The sequence below is a fragment of the Alosa sapidissima genome, chromosome 1 (genome assembly GCF_018492685.1).
Source record: "Alosa sapidissima isolate fAloSap1 chromosome 1, fAloSap1.pri, whole genome shotgun sequence".
Classification (NCBI taxonomy): Eukaryota; Metazoa; Chordata; class Actinopteri; order Clupeiformes; family Clupeidae; genus Alosa; species Alosa sapidissima.
The window spans coordinates 25,548,378-25,563,336 of NC_055957.1; the positions used below are offsets into that span (position 1 = coordinate 25,548,378).

Here is a 14,959-nt window from a genome sequence, read left to right on the forward strand (position 1 = left end):
CATAAAAACATTTTGACTTGAAGGCTGTTACCGAAGGTAGACATATTTTAAAGAAACTCGGGTCATTGTTTAATTTACAGTGCTCTGCAAACATTTTCAGAAGATGCCTCAGCAATTAATTCAGTGAGCAACACTTCATTATTAGTGATATCCAAACTTCAGAGACACTAACATTTTTAACATTTGTGTAAGGACAAAATACAATGTAAAACATGCAAAAGTATTGATTTATTCAGTAAATAAACACATAAGTAATAAACATGTACTACACAAGCTAACAGATTATTAAATGAAACTACTAAACAATGGTTAATAATTTTCAGGCCAATACAATCCTAACAAAGGCATTAATTATCTGTTAGGAACTATCTGTGTCTACCTCCCCTTCTTCGCCCTCTGTCATTTTTTGTCATGTCTTTGTTTAGAATACAGGTCTACCACCTTTCACTGAGTGCCTTGACTCTTGCTCAGGGTGAACATTAGAAAATGCCAGTCAGAGCTTTGACTATATCAGCAGCACAATATAGTGAAATTCAAAAAGTTGCACAAAATGAAAAATTATACAGCAGGCCTACTAGTGTGTTGATCACAAATCCAATGTTAATGGTTAACAGTGATACTAGTTCATGTAGGAGTAATTAAGAAACAAAGTCCATTTCCCCTAGCATACAGTGAGAGGATATTTGTCTCTTAGTCCGGGACTTAGAACAGGTGTCAGCCCACCTGACTCTTTGAAATACTTAAAGGAACACAAGGGCCATCCGTTCTCAGCATTAAAAAATGACATAGTGTGAATGCCCTTTTTACTGGAGTTTAAGTACACCCCAAGTTTGCAGAGCTGCTTTACTGTAGGCACAAGAAGAGGTGGTTTTGTGTTGGCAAATAGTCCTGTTCCCTTTTCATAATGCAGCACCCAAAAGCCGTTCTCTGGGGTTATAGGGACTCTGGGTGTCAACTTTGCTGCTGTGGTGCTGCACACCCCTACATACCAGGACTGTTTGTCTGGCTTCTTCATTTCCACCTCCCAGTAGTACTGCCCTGAGCTTAGTGGTCCCGTACACAAAACATGAGGGAAGTAATTGTCATGGCCATGTATTTTCTCTGGTTGAGGACAGTACACCGTCGCACCCTTTCCTTTCACTGTCAGTGAAGGAGGGACAGTTTTTTCGTCCACAATTAGTTTTAGTACTATAAGAAAAAAACATACAGTGCCGATTCATAATTAGTTATGTTACAAATGATAATTTATGTGTTTTATTAAAGTGTAGCATGCATGCTTTACCTTTGTGTTGCTTCGCCTCGTCCCATTCTGCACATGCAAAGTTTCCAAAAAGGCATGTTATCTATCAAAATTTACCTTAATTCCCAAATCTCTGTTGTTAAGTTTGCATTATTATTTAACATCATTATAACATCTATGAAAAACACATTTCGGGGTGTCAAGTAAAGACATCAGTATAAAGAACAGAAACAAAAAGCCTATGTATGCAGTTTACCTGGTGTTTGTGAGACATCTACTTCTGTGTTTGTCTCTTTGTCTTCCCCTTTAGGTTTCTCTGGAGGTTTCTCTGAATTAAAGACAGAAGACAAATCATTTCACATCTGATCTGATTACCGGTATTATTCTGTCACCAGTATGTATAGATAATGTTAAATATTTGCACACATATAACAGCTTAAAAAGACAGAAAGATAACAGTTACCTGAATGAATTTCCTCAGTTGTGCCTTCACTTAACTCTTTAGAGTTTGTAGGTTCTGTGCATGAGTTTGAGTTTGCTAGAAAATATATCATGTATTTCACAACTGTAAAAACCAACATAAAATTAACATTGGAATCAGTTTTACCCTTAGTACAGATAGATACATACCTCTATGTTCCATCTGCTCCTCTTGTCCGACTGAAACAATGTAAAGAGGTTAAACTCGAAAAGAGAAAATGCATGTAGCTGTGGTGAATACTAAATATAATAGCATCCTGATCAATATACATTTTATGTTTAAAATCAACTAGAACTGCATAACTGGAAGTTAGATGATACCATAATGCAACTGGAAGTGTATGATACCATAAAACATCAACATTACATTTAACGATTTCTTCATCCGTGGCTTCTGGAAAAGAATGTAAAAATATTAGGCATTGAAGAAAACAGGTATGTGTGTGTGTGTGTGTGTGTGTGTGGGTGTGGAGGGTGGGTGGGGGGTGGGGGTGGGGGTTAATGGCATGAATGAATAAATAATGAATAAGATGCAGACTTGACTCAAAAACAGTTTAGTGTTTTTGAGTTTTATGCAATGCTGAACAGCGCTTAGAAAAGACAATTACCTTTTCTGTTCCTGTTCTTCTGAGATAGAAGCCATTTAATAAAACCTGTGGCAAAAATAAAAATTATGTCATCATGATGCCAGGGAGTAAGGTGTGGTGCATATAATTGTAAACATATTGATACTTAAGTATATGATACCTTTTTTGTGTAGATGATATATGCCAACCCCCAAGAGACACAATGCTAGAATAGCAATGACAACATCTTTCCAAGCTCCTGTTAGGAGGAAGTTAACATTTACTCAATGACCCTTTACTGCCTTATCACATACAGTACATGCACAGGTAGTTATTTAGGAAAAATGTTGGGTTTCGGGGGGCCCAGCGCAGGGGTGGAGTGGCCCCGGCGACCAAACAAAGTTTTTCCGTAAAAGTCTAGTGGGGCTACATGCCCACTGAGTTTCATGTGCCCCGGTGTTTCGGTGTTCCAGGAATTGTTGACCAAAAATTCAGGAAGTTGATAACGGTAACAGCAGTCATAATAAATAGCATATGATGACTCTGGTGTCAAGTCCACTGATGTTGATGCTAGGATGACCATTAGAAATGCCTGAAGCATGCGCTAACGGACAGGATTCACCAACACCAACACCCTTTGACACCTCTTATGTATTTCCACTAATCAGACCCACCTGTTGGGGTGCATGTCTGCTCTCTTGAGAGGTGCAGAGCCACCCTGCTCTCCATCATCTCCTGATCAGGCAGACCCACAGAGCAGAAGAGTCCGTCTGAATCCGAGGGTGAGACGAGCATCCAGGAGCTCACTGTCGTCAAGCCCTGGTCATCTGAGAGAGATGGATTGGACAGGCAAAATCAGAGATTTAAGTAGAAAGCTGTAAACTTCCTTATGAAATAATTTGCTATCATATTTTTAGCCTTCACTCCATACGCAGTGCACAGTGCACATAATCTTTTAGAATATTGTGAATGAAAAGCACATAATGATTTAGGTATCCTACCCTTTGAATGAACCTCGTTAAGGCCTTTTTTAATCTCAATTCCTTTTCTGTTTCTCCAGGTGAAAGTGGGCTGTGGAGACCAACCCTCTGAAACACAGGTAACATTCACCTGCCCATTGCCTCTATCAGTGATGGATATGAGTGGGACAGAGCCTAGAACTGTGGAAGAGAAGGCAATTGAACCAGAGAGTTAGAAGAGATATAGAAATGGGAGACCAGAAACAGGATATCTCACTTCTGTTGAGAAATCTATGTGATCTATGTTCTATTCCTAACACTAGCTGTGGTGAACTATTGTTGTAAAAGGCAAAACACTTTACAGTATCTTCTCAAGAAGACATGATGGATAGAATAGTTCCTCACAGATTCCGCTGATTTATTTTGTCTGACTTAAATTGCAGCTTGTTTAAAGATGTCAGGTGCATACCAGTTTTACTTTTCTTTGCACTGTCTAGACATGCTGAAATATGATACAAAAATAAATGTTCATTTGAGTTCCTACAGTAGAGTAGATTGAGGAAAGTCCACCCCTTGTCAGCCATTAGACTACATAGGTCAATTAATTTGAGCACAGTCAATGTCACCTGAATTAAAAAAAAAGATTCAGACACTTCAACCTATTAGCTTCGTAGGTCTTCTTACCTCTAACCTCTGTCAGCACACGTCCCCTTTCATACCAACTATCATGTTGTATGTAGCACACATACTCCCCACTGTCTGACGCAGAGAGATTATCCAGTTTCAGGGAAGCGTTCCCCTCCTCAAGTGCCCCAATTAGAGATGCCCTGCCTGTGTACTGAGTGTCAGCAGCCTCTTGTTCCTCAACCTGAAGCTTCTTGTAGAGCAGAATTGGGGTGTTATATTTGTCCGGGCGATACCAGCGTACCTCGCTTGGGTGAAACGTAGGAGAGACTGAACAGGGCAAAGTTATGGTGTCTCCAGGTGAGGCCAGGATCTTCTCACCAGGAACCAGGATAGAGAAGGACACTGAGGCTGAAGAGAGTGGTGACGTTACACAGTTAGTATATAAGTATATACTCTTTTGAAAATTTGGTCTCTACATTTATCCCAATCTGTGAATTAGTGAAACACACACAGCACAAAGTGAACACACAGTGACACAGCACACACTAACCCGGAGCAGTGAGCTGCCTGCTACAGCGGCGCTCGGGGAGCAGTGAGAGGCCTTGGGCCTTGCTCAAGGGTGGGCATATTTTCCCTACTGGTCGGGGATCGAACCAGCAACCCTTCGGTTACAAACCCGAAGCCCTAACCAGTAGGCCACAGCTGCCGCAAAAGCACTCAGTACACCACACAGTGGAGACAATGGCACGTAAAGGCTACAGCTCTAAACCACTTACCCACAGTCTCCTCAGCATGGAGAACAACCAGCATCAGACAAAGCCTAGGGAGCAACATATCTGTAATCATAAAAAAAATGGTCAATTCATTTAGCGGCGCTTGTCAATTAACACAAACTTTGTACAATTTGATGAATATGATCATACCCACTACTGGCACACAAGTCACATAACCTTATCATGTTACTAACGCTTTTAAAACAGTTCCACAACACTGAACTACCCCTGACTATAACAAATAAAAATGCTACCGTTTTATAGTCTGTTCTTTCAGTTTTGTTTTGTAAATCATATTTCCAAAATGGCGTTGCTTCACTGTCATATCTGTAGACTATACAGTTTTAACTGAAAGGCAGGAGTTGTACTTTTATACTCACCTCTTAAGATACATCCAACCATGTATAAAATATGCCTTCAAAATATGCATTAAGTCTTCATTTCAATGGTAAGGCATCAAAATAGTTCCTCAAACAGTCAGACTTAACCGACCTCTTTCTCTCAATGAAGCCCTCCCTTCTTCCGCGCTGTTGCCTACCTAAGGCATAACAAACTGTAAATTATTGACAAACTGTAAATAATTCACATCACTATAAAGTGACCATGAACAAAAATGAAAGTAAAATGTATCAGTGAAAGATACGGTACTGTCCAAAGGAAAATAAAAAAAATCTTGTACTGCCATATCGCATGCCACTTAAAATATATTTTGTATATTATACAGAATGTAGGTCTAGCATTTTAGGTTTGTATAAAATGTAGGCATTTCAAAACTACAATACTTTCCCAGTTATAATGGATAAACAAGTCAGCCAAGATTTCTTTGTAAATATTGTGTTCTTCATTTACATGTATGTGAGCACAGATACCTCCACCAGAGAGACATTTCTGTCTGATGCACCATTGGGCCAGTTGCAGGGTGGTCATCTGGGGGCCACTGATGTTTCGTTCCTTTAATCCTGAAACATCTCAAGGTGGTGGAGCAGCAACAGGGACGTCTCTCTCCTGACCCCTGCTGCTCACCCCCAGGATCCATGATGTTCCCAGGCCTTCTTCTGAATTAAATCTTGAAGCTGTGCTGTCTCCTCTGCCAGATCTTTAAGTTTGGTGACAGTGACTAAAGGTTTGGTTCTGCAACTCTCCTCTACTGGGTAGGTTTGTGCTGTCCATCCTTGGGTGTACACACTAGTGATGGGCAAATGAAACTTTGGTGAACCACTAAACCACAGCAGTGTGAAGCTAGCAACACTAATGAAAAAATCCAATATGGCTGCCACATGTAGATTTTTCAACATAAAAGTTCTTACCCAAACCAGTATATGTGACCAAAAATATTGGTTTGCTAAGGACTTTTATGTTGAAAAATGTCGCTAGGTTCACACTGCTGTGGTTCAGTGGTTCACCAAAGCTTCATTTGCCCATCACTAGCACACAGATGCCAGTGCTGAGTGCTTGTCTGTCTTCAACGAGAAGGCAGTCTGATTCCCTCCTCCAAAGCAGCAGTCAACTCGGCCATAATCACTGTTCTATGAGAGCGTGTGATGTTTTTGCCAGTTGATAGCCTAGCCAAATAGCTCTTCATTCCATATGCGTTATCAGATGGACCCAATATGTGTCCTTCAGCTCAAAGACTGGATAACACCAGATTCACAATTGAGAATGGGTCTGGATTCAGTCAGTTCATTTTCATTTTTCAAGGGGCATAACCAGTGTTCATTAAAGGGCAATTTTTCACATGATCTCCATTTCTGTAGGTCACAGAGTAGAATAATTATTTTTTTCCATTAATTTTCTCATTCTTTATTAACTATAATACCACCCAAGTTGTATACCATTGCATGCATTTCTGGTTATTACTGTAGGCCACACTAAATGGAGGCTAAGGGACAGAGAAGTTGAACATAGGTATGCCATTCAAGCTGGAAATATGAATTATCCTGTAGCCAAACATTATAGAGGTATAACATGGGAGGGGGTTGCCTTTGACCTGTAGAAACAAACATGTGCGTTCCTAAGGCATTTCTAGAGACATAGAAAACAACATTGAGCTAATGGTAACTTGGGGACAAAACACAAGTTTTACGTAATGTTGACTTTTTGTAGAACATTATTACGAAGTCCAATTAATTTCAAAGTATCTGCATTGTTCTGAACATTTCAACCCTCTGGACAAATTGGTCTATTATACCTATATATAGAGTATATCTATTATTAGAGCTCCAGACCAGAGTCCAGCATTTCAATTTCCCAGTGCTACCCTGTATTAAATTCAGTGTTGCACTGTCAGGCCATTTTAATTCCACAAGAGGGTGCCAGAGCAGTACTGAAAACACTGACCGCTCCCTATAGTTTGTGACTTTTGAGGATGACATTACTGTATTGACATGGAATGGTGGCTGGAATATGGAGCTAGGAAATCTGTGATGTATTCTGCCGCTGCTCTGACAAGGGATTTAAAACCAAAAATATAAAACATTTTTTAAATGAATTCTGCATTTGACTGGCAGCCAATGCAAATGAGCTAGGAGTAATGTGCTCTGTTCATTTGGTTTCCTGAAGTCTGGCCACTGCATCATAAACAACTGGTAGTCACGTTGGAGTGGGTAGACCACATGCACATAACACAATATAGGCCTTCATTTCAGCAATGAACTTTAGCAGTGATGTTAAAGAGAAACTATGCAGTTTTCGCTTTTTGCTTGCAGGTTTCTCTGCAGAGCTCCCACAGCTTCAGAGTATATATTTTATGACACTACTCAATCGTTCAGTCTGCTGTTTCCTCTTTCCCTGTTCCTCTGACAACGGTCTCAGACAATGTCTGAGAAACTCACCTTGTTCTAGCCGGTGCCTGGTGTGTATGTGTGTAGTGCAGTAAAGCAATTCGTTACACTGGGAGGCTGCGAGACTTTCTGTCTCTGAGTCTGTCAGTCCGCCGGCCCAAAGTTGCAAGGGTGTTTTTTCTGCTCATACTAGGGGAAGCAAGACGGACACCATTCGCCCCAGAAAAACTCATATAACCATTCCAATGACTCCGAAGCTGTGAAGTTAAGGTAAATTATGCAAAACAAACTGCACAGTTCCCACAAATACTGTTCATGGTGTAGTGACAAACCTGGGTAAGTTAACCCAGAGCAAAAACATAATAATAATAAAAAGAACAAAGGCAAAAGTAGTAAAAAAGTAATAAAAGACAAGTTAGAATAATTATCAAGGCAGATTCAGAATTTGTAACTCAGCGCAGTTAGCAGAAAGCATCTGAGAACAGTTAAGTCTAGATTTAAAACTGGCTACAGTTGGGGCCTTTTTGATGTCATCCGGAAGTTGGTTCCAGAGCTGAGCCGCATAGCAGCTAAAAGCTGCTTCACCATATTTAGTTCTAACAGTACGTTTTACTAACAGGTTTTTCACCTGGGACCTTAGAGAACGAGAAGGTGTGTACTGCTGAAGCATGTCTGATAGGTATTTAGGTCCTGCTCCGTTTACTGATTTATAAACAAGCAATAGTGCTTTAAAGTCAATTCTGTGACTTACTGGAAGCCAGTGCAGGGACTTAAGAATTGCAGTAATGTGGTCAGTTCTTTTAGTTTTTGTTAGAATCCTAGCTGCTGCATTTTGTATCACCTGAAGCTGTTTAATAGTCTTTTTAAGAAGGCCTGTGAACAGTCCATTGCAGTAATCAACCCTGCTGGAGATAAATGCATGAATGAGTTTGAATCGCTTTCATGTGGCTGTTGAAATTTAGATCACTGTCAATTAATACACCAAGCTTTTTAACAGTATCCTTTGCCTTCAACCCTTTTGTGCAAGGAGAGTGGCAACCCTAAGTCTTTCCTCCTTTTTACCAAATATAATTGGGGGCCAAGCAGCGAAGCTGCGAGGACCTCATTGTGTTTCTACGTTTTCCTATTATTAGGGGTCCGAGCAGCGTAGCTTTGGGGTACTGCACCCAAAGGTGGCGCTATTGGGGGAAAAAAAAGTTAATTATGCTAATTTCTCCTTACCAGATTGACCTAGACTCAAAATTCTTTCATAATATTAATCTCTAAACTTAGATGCATCTTTTTGGCCCTGGTCTTATGTTTTAAAAATGTTTACTTTTGACACAATTTCATGGAAAAACCAAACATTATAAAATTAATATAATTTTTTTTATATATAATTATATAATTATAAAACTCTTCAAAAATAATCAAATCTTCACCAAAATTCTCACAGACAATGTTTAGACCAAGCCTCACAAAAGTTATCGCTCAGAATTTTGATATTTTGTTCCATTTCAGAGATATAGGCCAATAAAGTTAGACCACTTAGGCCATTTTTCCTAGACCACCTATATTCCTATAAACCGTAAGTCCTAGAAACTTCACATTTTCAAGTATTGTTACCAGTACCCCCCACTACCCATAACCCAAAATTTGGGGTACTGCACCCAAAGGTGGCGCTCTTGTCAAAAATGCTTATTTCTCCTTACCAGATTGACCTAGACTCAAAATTCTTTCATCATATTAATCTCTACATTTAGATGCATCTTTTTCACCCTGGTCTTATGCTCTAAAAATGTTTACTTTTGCCACAATTTCAGAGAAAAGCCAAACATCATAAAAAGTTTCACAGGCTTCAAAAATTATCAAATCTTCACCAAAATTCTCACAGACAATGTTTAGACAAAGCCTCACAAAAGTTATCAAAAGAATTTGGATATGTTGTTCCATTTCAGAGATATAGACCAATAAAGTTCGACCACTCAGCCCATTTCTCCTATATCACCTATATTCCTATTTGTTTTCCTTGGAGAACAACCATACAACCATCATTATGTGGATACCATTAACAGTGCACATTTTCAGATCTGTACTCTTTTTTATAAAGCCCTTAATTCTATTGTCAAATGTATGCTAGGAATTTTCTTGATGTTGTGTGTTTGCCAACACACATTTTCACCATGTGAATGTGACTGCCAAATATGTAGGATTGTCAGTGGCTCAGTGGGATAATGCCTAGTGCTAGTGTTTGTTAGGTTGCTGGTTTGAATCCCCGGTAGTGCTTTAGGCTCTAGCTCGAATACTATTGGTTATTGAAGATTCACACCATTGAACAGCACCTGAATGACATCAGGCAATCAACATACACAGTCATTAGTTGCCAAGAATCAGAATGCCGAGACACTCTGACATTTAGGGGAACTTCTTTATTTACTATTTTTCCTTCATCATTAAGTCTATCATATGTATATTTCATCCATTAGTGTTCTTCTCTTCAAATGTCTAATTGCCCCAGAATTTCAAAAAGATTTCAGGTGTACTCTTTCAGGAAAGCCCTTCATTTTATTGTCAAATGTATGCTTGGAGTTTTTCTTGTGTGTTTACCAACACACATTTTCACCATGTGAATGTGACTGCCCAATGTGTATGATTGTTAGTGGCTCAGTGGGATAATGCCTTGTACTGGTGTTTCTTAGGTTGAGTGTTCGAATCCCCGTTAGAACTTAAGGATCAAGCTGCACATGCTATTGGTCATTTAAGATTCACACCGTTGAACAGCACCTGAATGACATCAGCCAATCAACATTCACACTCATCAGTTGCCAAGAATCAGAATGCCGAGACACTCTATGACATTCAGGGGAACTTCTTTGTTTACTATTTTTCCTTCATCATTAAGTCTATCATATTTATATTTCATCTATTAGTGTTCATCTCTACAAATGTCTAATTGCCCCTCCATGCTTGGAGTTTTTCTTGTTGTGTGTTTACCAATACACATTTTCACCGTGTGAATGTGACTGGCCAACATGTAGGATTGACAGTGGCTCAGTGGGATAATGCCTTGTACTGGTGATCCTTAGGTTGAGAGTTCACATCCCACTTGAAGCATTAGTGGGTTGTGGATGTTAGCATACTACAATAGAATGCTGTTGGGTTGTGGAGGTTAACACACTATAACATTACAGCTACTTGTCAATATGGACTTGTAGTGCAAGGCAAGTATTACTGTATAATTATAGGCTGTTTATCTTATTGACTCCGACACAGCTGTAGCCTATAATTATTTGTTATTCTTATAATATTTGTCATTTCTTATACATATTTAGTCGGCTCTTCCACTTAACAGAACAACTCTATATCGGTTAAGGATGTCACGCATGAAACAATGCTGCAGAGACACGAAAATACGACTTTGAGTTTAGTAGGCTATAATTTTCAGTTCCTGTTTATCTATTGCACAATGGGTAATAATTTAAAGGAATCGTGTTGCAGTCTTGTAAATAGTGACCCTGCAAGATCCCTAGTCATTGCAAAGTCATAATCTGTGACTTAAAACTCTACTACTTGTCTTTAGATGTGAGAGGGTCTGAGACTGTAGTCTTTCAAAAATCTTTTCCAAATCTTTGCAAATCTTTCCAAAGTCTGTCAGTGTAAGGAGGGCTTGAGGTGAAAGTGCTGTGGAGAAATTGCAGGATTGTTTGGCTCTGCCACCTAACCACACCCAGTTTACCTGCTGGGAAACCCTGTAGCTCCGGAGCAGGGGCTCAGACCAGGATAAATTGTTTGCTCACCCTCAGTTCACTCTTTTGTTCATCTCAACCCAGCACTCCAGTGTGTCCTGCTCTGTGTGCGTCTTTGAGTTAACGTAAGTCATCACTTTAATGACCCTCACTATGACTTTTGTGATGTTTATCAGTTTGTAGAGTAGCTCTGCCATCATGTGTAAAGTTAAGGTCTTTGTTTGTTGGTTTGGTGTGTTGGAGTCCCATGTGAGAGATGATTAGGTGATGTTGGTTGACTTGGGATGTCAAGTATTGTTTAGTTGTACCTTATATAGCCATATGATTTCAGTTTATTGTTCAAATGTCAATTGGTTTGTTTGTGAGTTGGGATCTGTACTGATTTACCCCATTTCACTGATTACTCCATTTTCTGTTTGTTTCCTCTTTGATGCAGCACACATACAAGTAAAGAACAAAAGAACAGATTAATTGAAACTCAAATAAAGTTAACTTGTGTTGCACCGAAACCTGCCATCTCCGTGTCATCACACCATACCATTGAGCCTTCTGACCGAGGCTCTGCCTGCTCGCCACACACTCACTCTACCTCGACCCACATCGCCCCCTACAGTTCCTTCAGTTGGGTTGTGGAGGTTAGCATACTAGAATAGAATACTGTTAAGAATACTGTTGGGTTGTGGAGGTTGGCACACTATAACGTTGCAGCTACTAGTCAGGACTTGTCGTGCAAGGAAAGTATAACTGTATCATTATAGGCTGTTCATCTTGACTCCAACACAGAACCCACCCCCATCCCCCTTCACCTACCACCACAAATACAATTCCATTCTGTGGGAAACACTGCCTTCCATTATCAGACCCTTCATCTTATCCATGACAAATGCATAGTCCTGTAGAATAGAGTATTGTTAGAATACTATTGAGTTGTGGAGATTAGCGCACTAGAATACTACTGTTAGAATACTATTAGGTTGTGGAGGTTAGCACACTATAATGTTACAGCACAGGGTAATCCTAATTTTATGCATCAAATTTATTCCAATCCAACTCAAAAGTTTTGAACAACACAAAGTGAAGGTTTTATCCAGATCAAAACCAAGAATAGATCCAATTTCAGGATCCTTGTTTCCCTTTGAATAACCCATTTTCAAGATTTGATCCAATCCGATAGCCGAAATCTGGTAACTGAAATCCGATAACCGAAATCCGATCTTTTTGTTTTTTTGAACAATTGTGCCCAAACAATCAAAGCATATGTAAAACTAAAAAGCTATGCTACCTCATGTTCGTTTTGCTCGGACCCCGTAAATCACCGCTTGCGGTTATATTTATTATTATATGCAATGGGAGTCTATGGCAGCCCATAGAACCGTATGGTAAAAAGTTGGGAAATTTGGCACACTGATTGGGGACGGTCCCATGATTCATGTCACCAAGTTTCATGTCGGCAACTCGAACCCTCTAGCGCCACCAACAGGCCAAAGTTGGATGTGCGTTCATGCACGTAACTTTTGACCTGTTGGTCCGATTTTCAAAAGTCAGGTATTGTTGGAATCATTGGACCAAGCTGAGTTCAACGCACCATATGACGTCATTTTCCGCCATGATGGATTTTCCGCCATTCTGGATTTCATCAAAAACACTTAAAATGTATCAGGAGTCACATACTTTCTCTGATTCCCACCAAATTTGACACAGATCATCTTCAGACCAAGCCTCACAAAAGTTATCACTTTTTGTCTTCGGAAGTATTACGTTCGCCCGTAAAAGCCAATCAAAATTTGCGGTGAAGCCGCCAAACAGGAAGTGAGCTCATATCTCAGCAACCCTTGCATGTATCAAAACCAAACTTGGTACATTGACTCATGACCCCATCAGGAGAAATTTGGTGACCTTTGACCTCTAGGGGGCGCTGTAATTCACAAACATGCCTTTTGGCCTGTAGCTGCTGCTGTGCTTAGAATTAAATTGTACTAGTGGTGTCTGGTAATACTGTGAAAGGTCCTTAGGTCAACTGAGGGCAACTTGTCACATCAATATAATTTATTCGGCCGCCATATTTGATTTGATCAAAAACACGTATCAAAAAACATGTATCAAAACCAAACTTGGTACATGGACTCATGACCCCATCAGGTGAATGCCTAAGAAATTTTGTGACCTTTGACCTCTAGGGTCACTGCAATTAGCAAAAATGCATTTTGCCTTGTAACTTTTGACGTGCTAGACGTGAAACTTGCTTTGACAGCTTATGGCCATACGTCTGATTGCAGCATTGAGCTAACAGCATTTCGTTGCCATGGTTACTCCAGCCTATCTGCTTGGCCCCCTCATTGCTGCTTGCAGCTATATTTACTTCAGTTTTTTCTTTGTTCAGCTGAAGAAAATTTTGAGACATCCAGGTGTTGATTTGTTCTATACACTGACACATAGATTCAAGAGGACCATAGTCGTTTGGTGACAGAGCTAAGTAAATTTGTGTGTCATCTGCATAGCTATGGTATGAAATCAAATTATTTTGGATGATTTGTCCAAGTGGGAGCATATAGAGGTTGAATAATAGTGGCCCCAAGATCGACCCTTGGGGAACACCACAGGTCAAGGACATTGGTGTTGAGGTACAGTTTCCGATGGCAACAAAGAAGCTCCTTTCTTGTAGATATGATTTTAGCCAGCTGATAACTATGCCTGTAAATCTAACCCAGTGTTCTAGTCTGTGTAGTAAAATATTGTGATCAACAGTGTCAAATGCTGCACTAAGGTCCAGTAGCACTAGGACTGATGTTTTACCTGAATCTGTGTTGAGGCGTATGTCATTGAAAACTTTAATGAGAGCTGTTTCAGTGCTGTGATTTGCCCGAAAACCATGACTGAAAGTAATCAAAATACCCATTTGATGTTAGGAAGGTGGTTAATTGATTAAATACTACTTTTTTTAAATAATTTTGCCAATAAAAGGTAGATTGGATAGGGCCTGTAATTGTTCAGCATGGAGGCATCCAGGTTATTATTTTTGAGAAGTGGCTTTAGTTGAATTGCTGCTGGTTGCTGGGAACCTCCTCTTTCTTTTTCTCAAAAATGGCTGACATTGAAACAAGCAAATGTTATGGAAGGAGATAAGGAAAGAGAAGCCAATATTGTCTATTTATTATGAGATATATGTTCTTGTTAATAAAAAATGTCAGAAATCACATGATTAAAGTTGAAAGAAGTGAAATTATTTACATTTATAAATGATAGTGCCTTATTGAACGTCCATTATAATGGACGTTTTATTTATATTTATTTATAATGGACCAGGACCAAAATCATAGGATTTTTTGGAAAATTTAGGAGAGAATTAGGCTATACAGTGGAGGAGGGGGGGGGGGGGGGGGCAGATTTGGAGCTCTCATGTGATAACAGAGATGAGGACTATCAACCTATGCCTCAAGAAGTTGGGGAAGAAGAGTAGGACTAAAAAAAAAGAATGATCACAGATGAAAGAAAAACATGAAATAATTAATGAATGAATGAATAAATAGCCTAGCCTTTTCCCCTTGATTTGGTTTCTCCAAGTTTACCACTCTAAGCGATGTCATACGTTTTTTAGGCTAACACATTTGTGCCACTTACAGCAAACATCACCTTACCATCTGCTAGCTGCCTGTGTCCTGAATACACTGTAAAAAAAAAAACACGATCATTGTGGACAACCCAGGCTCCAAAAACGGCCACAAAACAACTTTGGCAAACCTTGCCCATAAAAACATAACAAACTGTTCCAGCAAATCACAGAAGAGATGCTGTTTAGGAGAGTTTTGATT

At 39.6% G+C, this 14,959-nt stretch overlaps 1 protein-coding gene across 1 annotated transcript; it reads right to left on the minus strand.

Moving 5' to 3' along the window:
- Positions 1–215: 215 nt before the first annotated feature.
- LOC121712957 (butyrophilin subfamily 1 member A1-like) lies at positions 216–5,183 on the minus strand. The gene is made up of 13 exons (XM_042097112.1): positions 5,026–5,183; positions 4,649–4,708; positions 3,930–4,280; positions 3,288–3,446; positions 2,961–3,113; positions 2,468–2,545; positions 2,329–2,373; positions 2,088–2,114; positions 1,871–1,900; positions 1,704–1,778; positions 1,497–1,568; positions 1,283–1,309; positions 216–1,188 (listed from the first exon to the last, which is right to left on the minus strand). The coding sequence occupies exons 1-13, from the start codon at positions 5,045–5,047 to the stop codon at positions 662–664; spliced, it is 1,626 nt and encodes a 541-aa protein (XP_041953046.1). The 5' UTR covers positions 5,048–5,183; the 3' UTR covers positions 216–661.
- Positions 5,184–14,959: the final 9,776 nt, after the last annotated feature.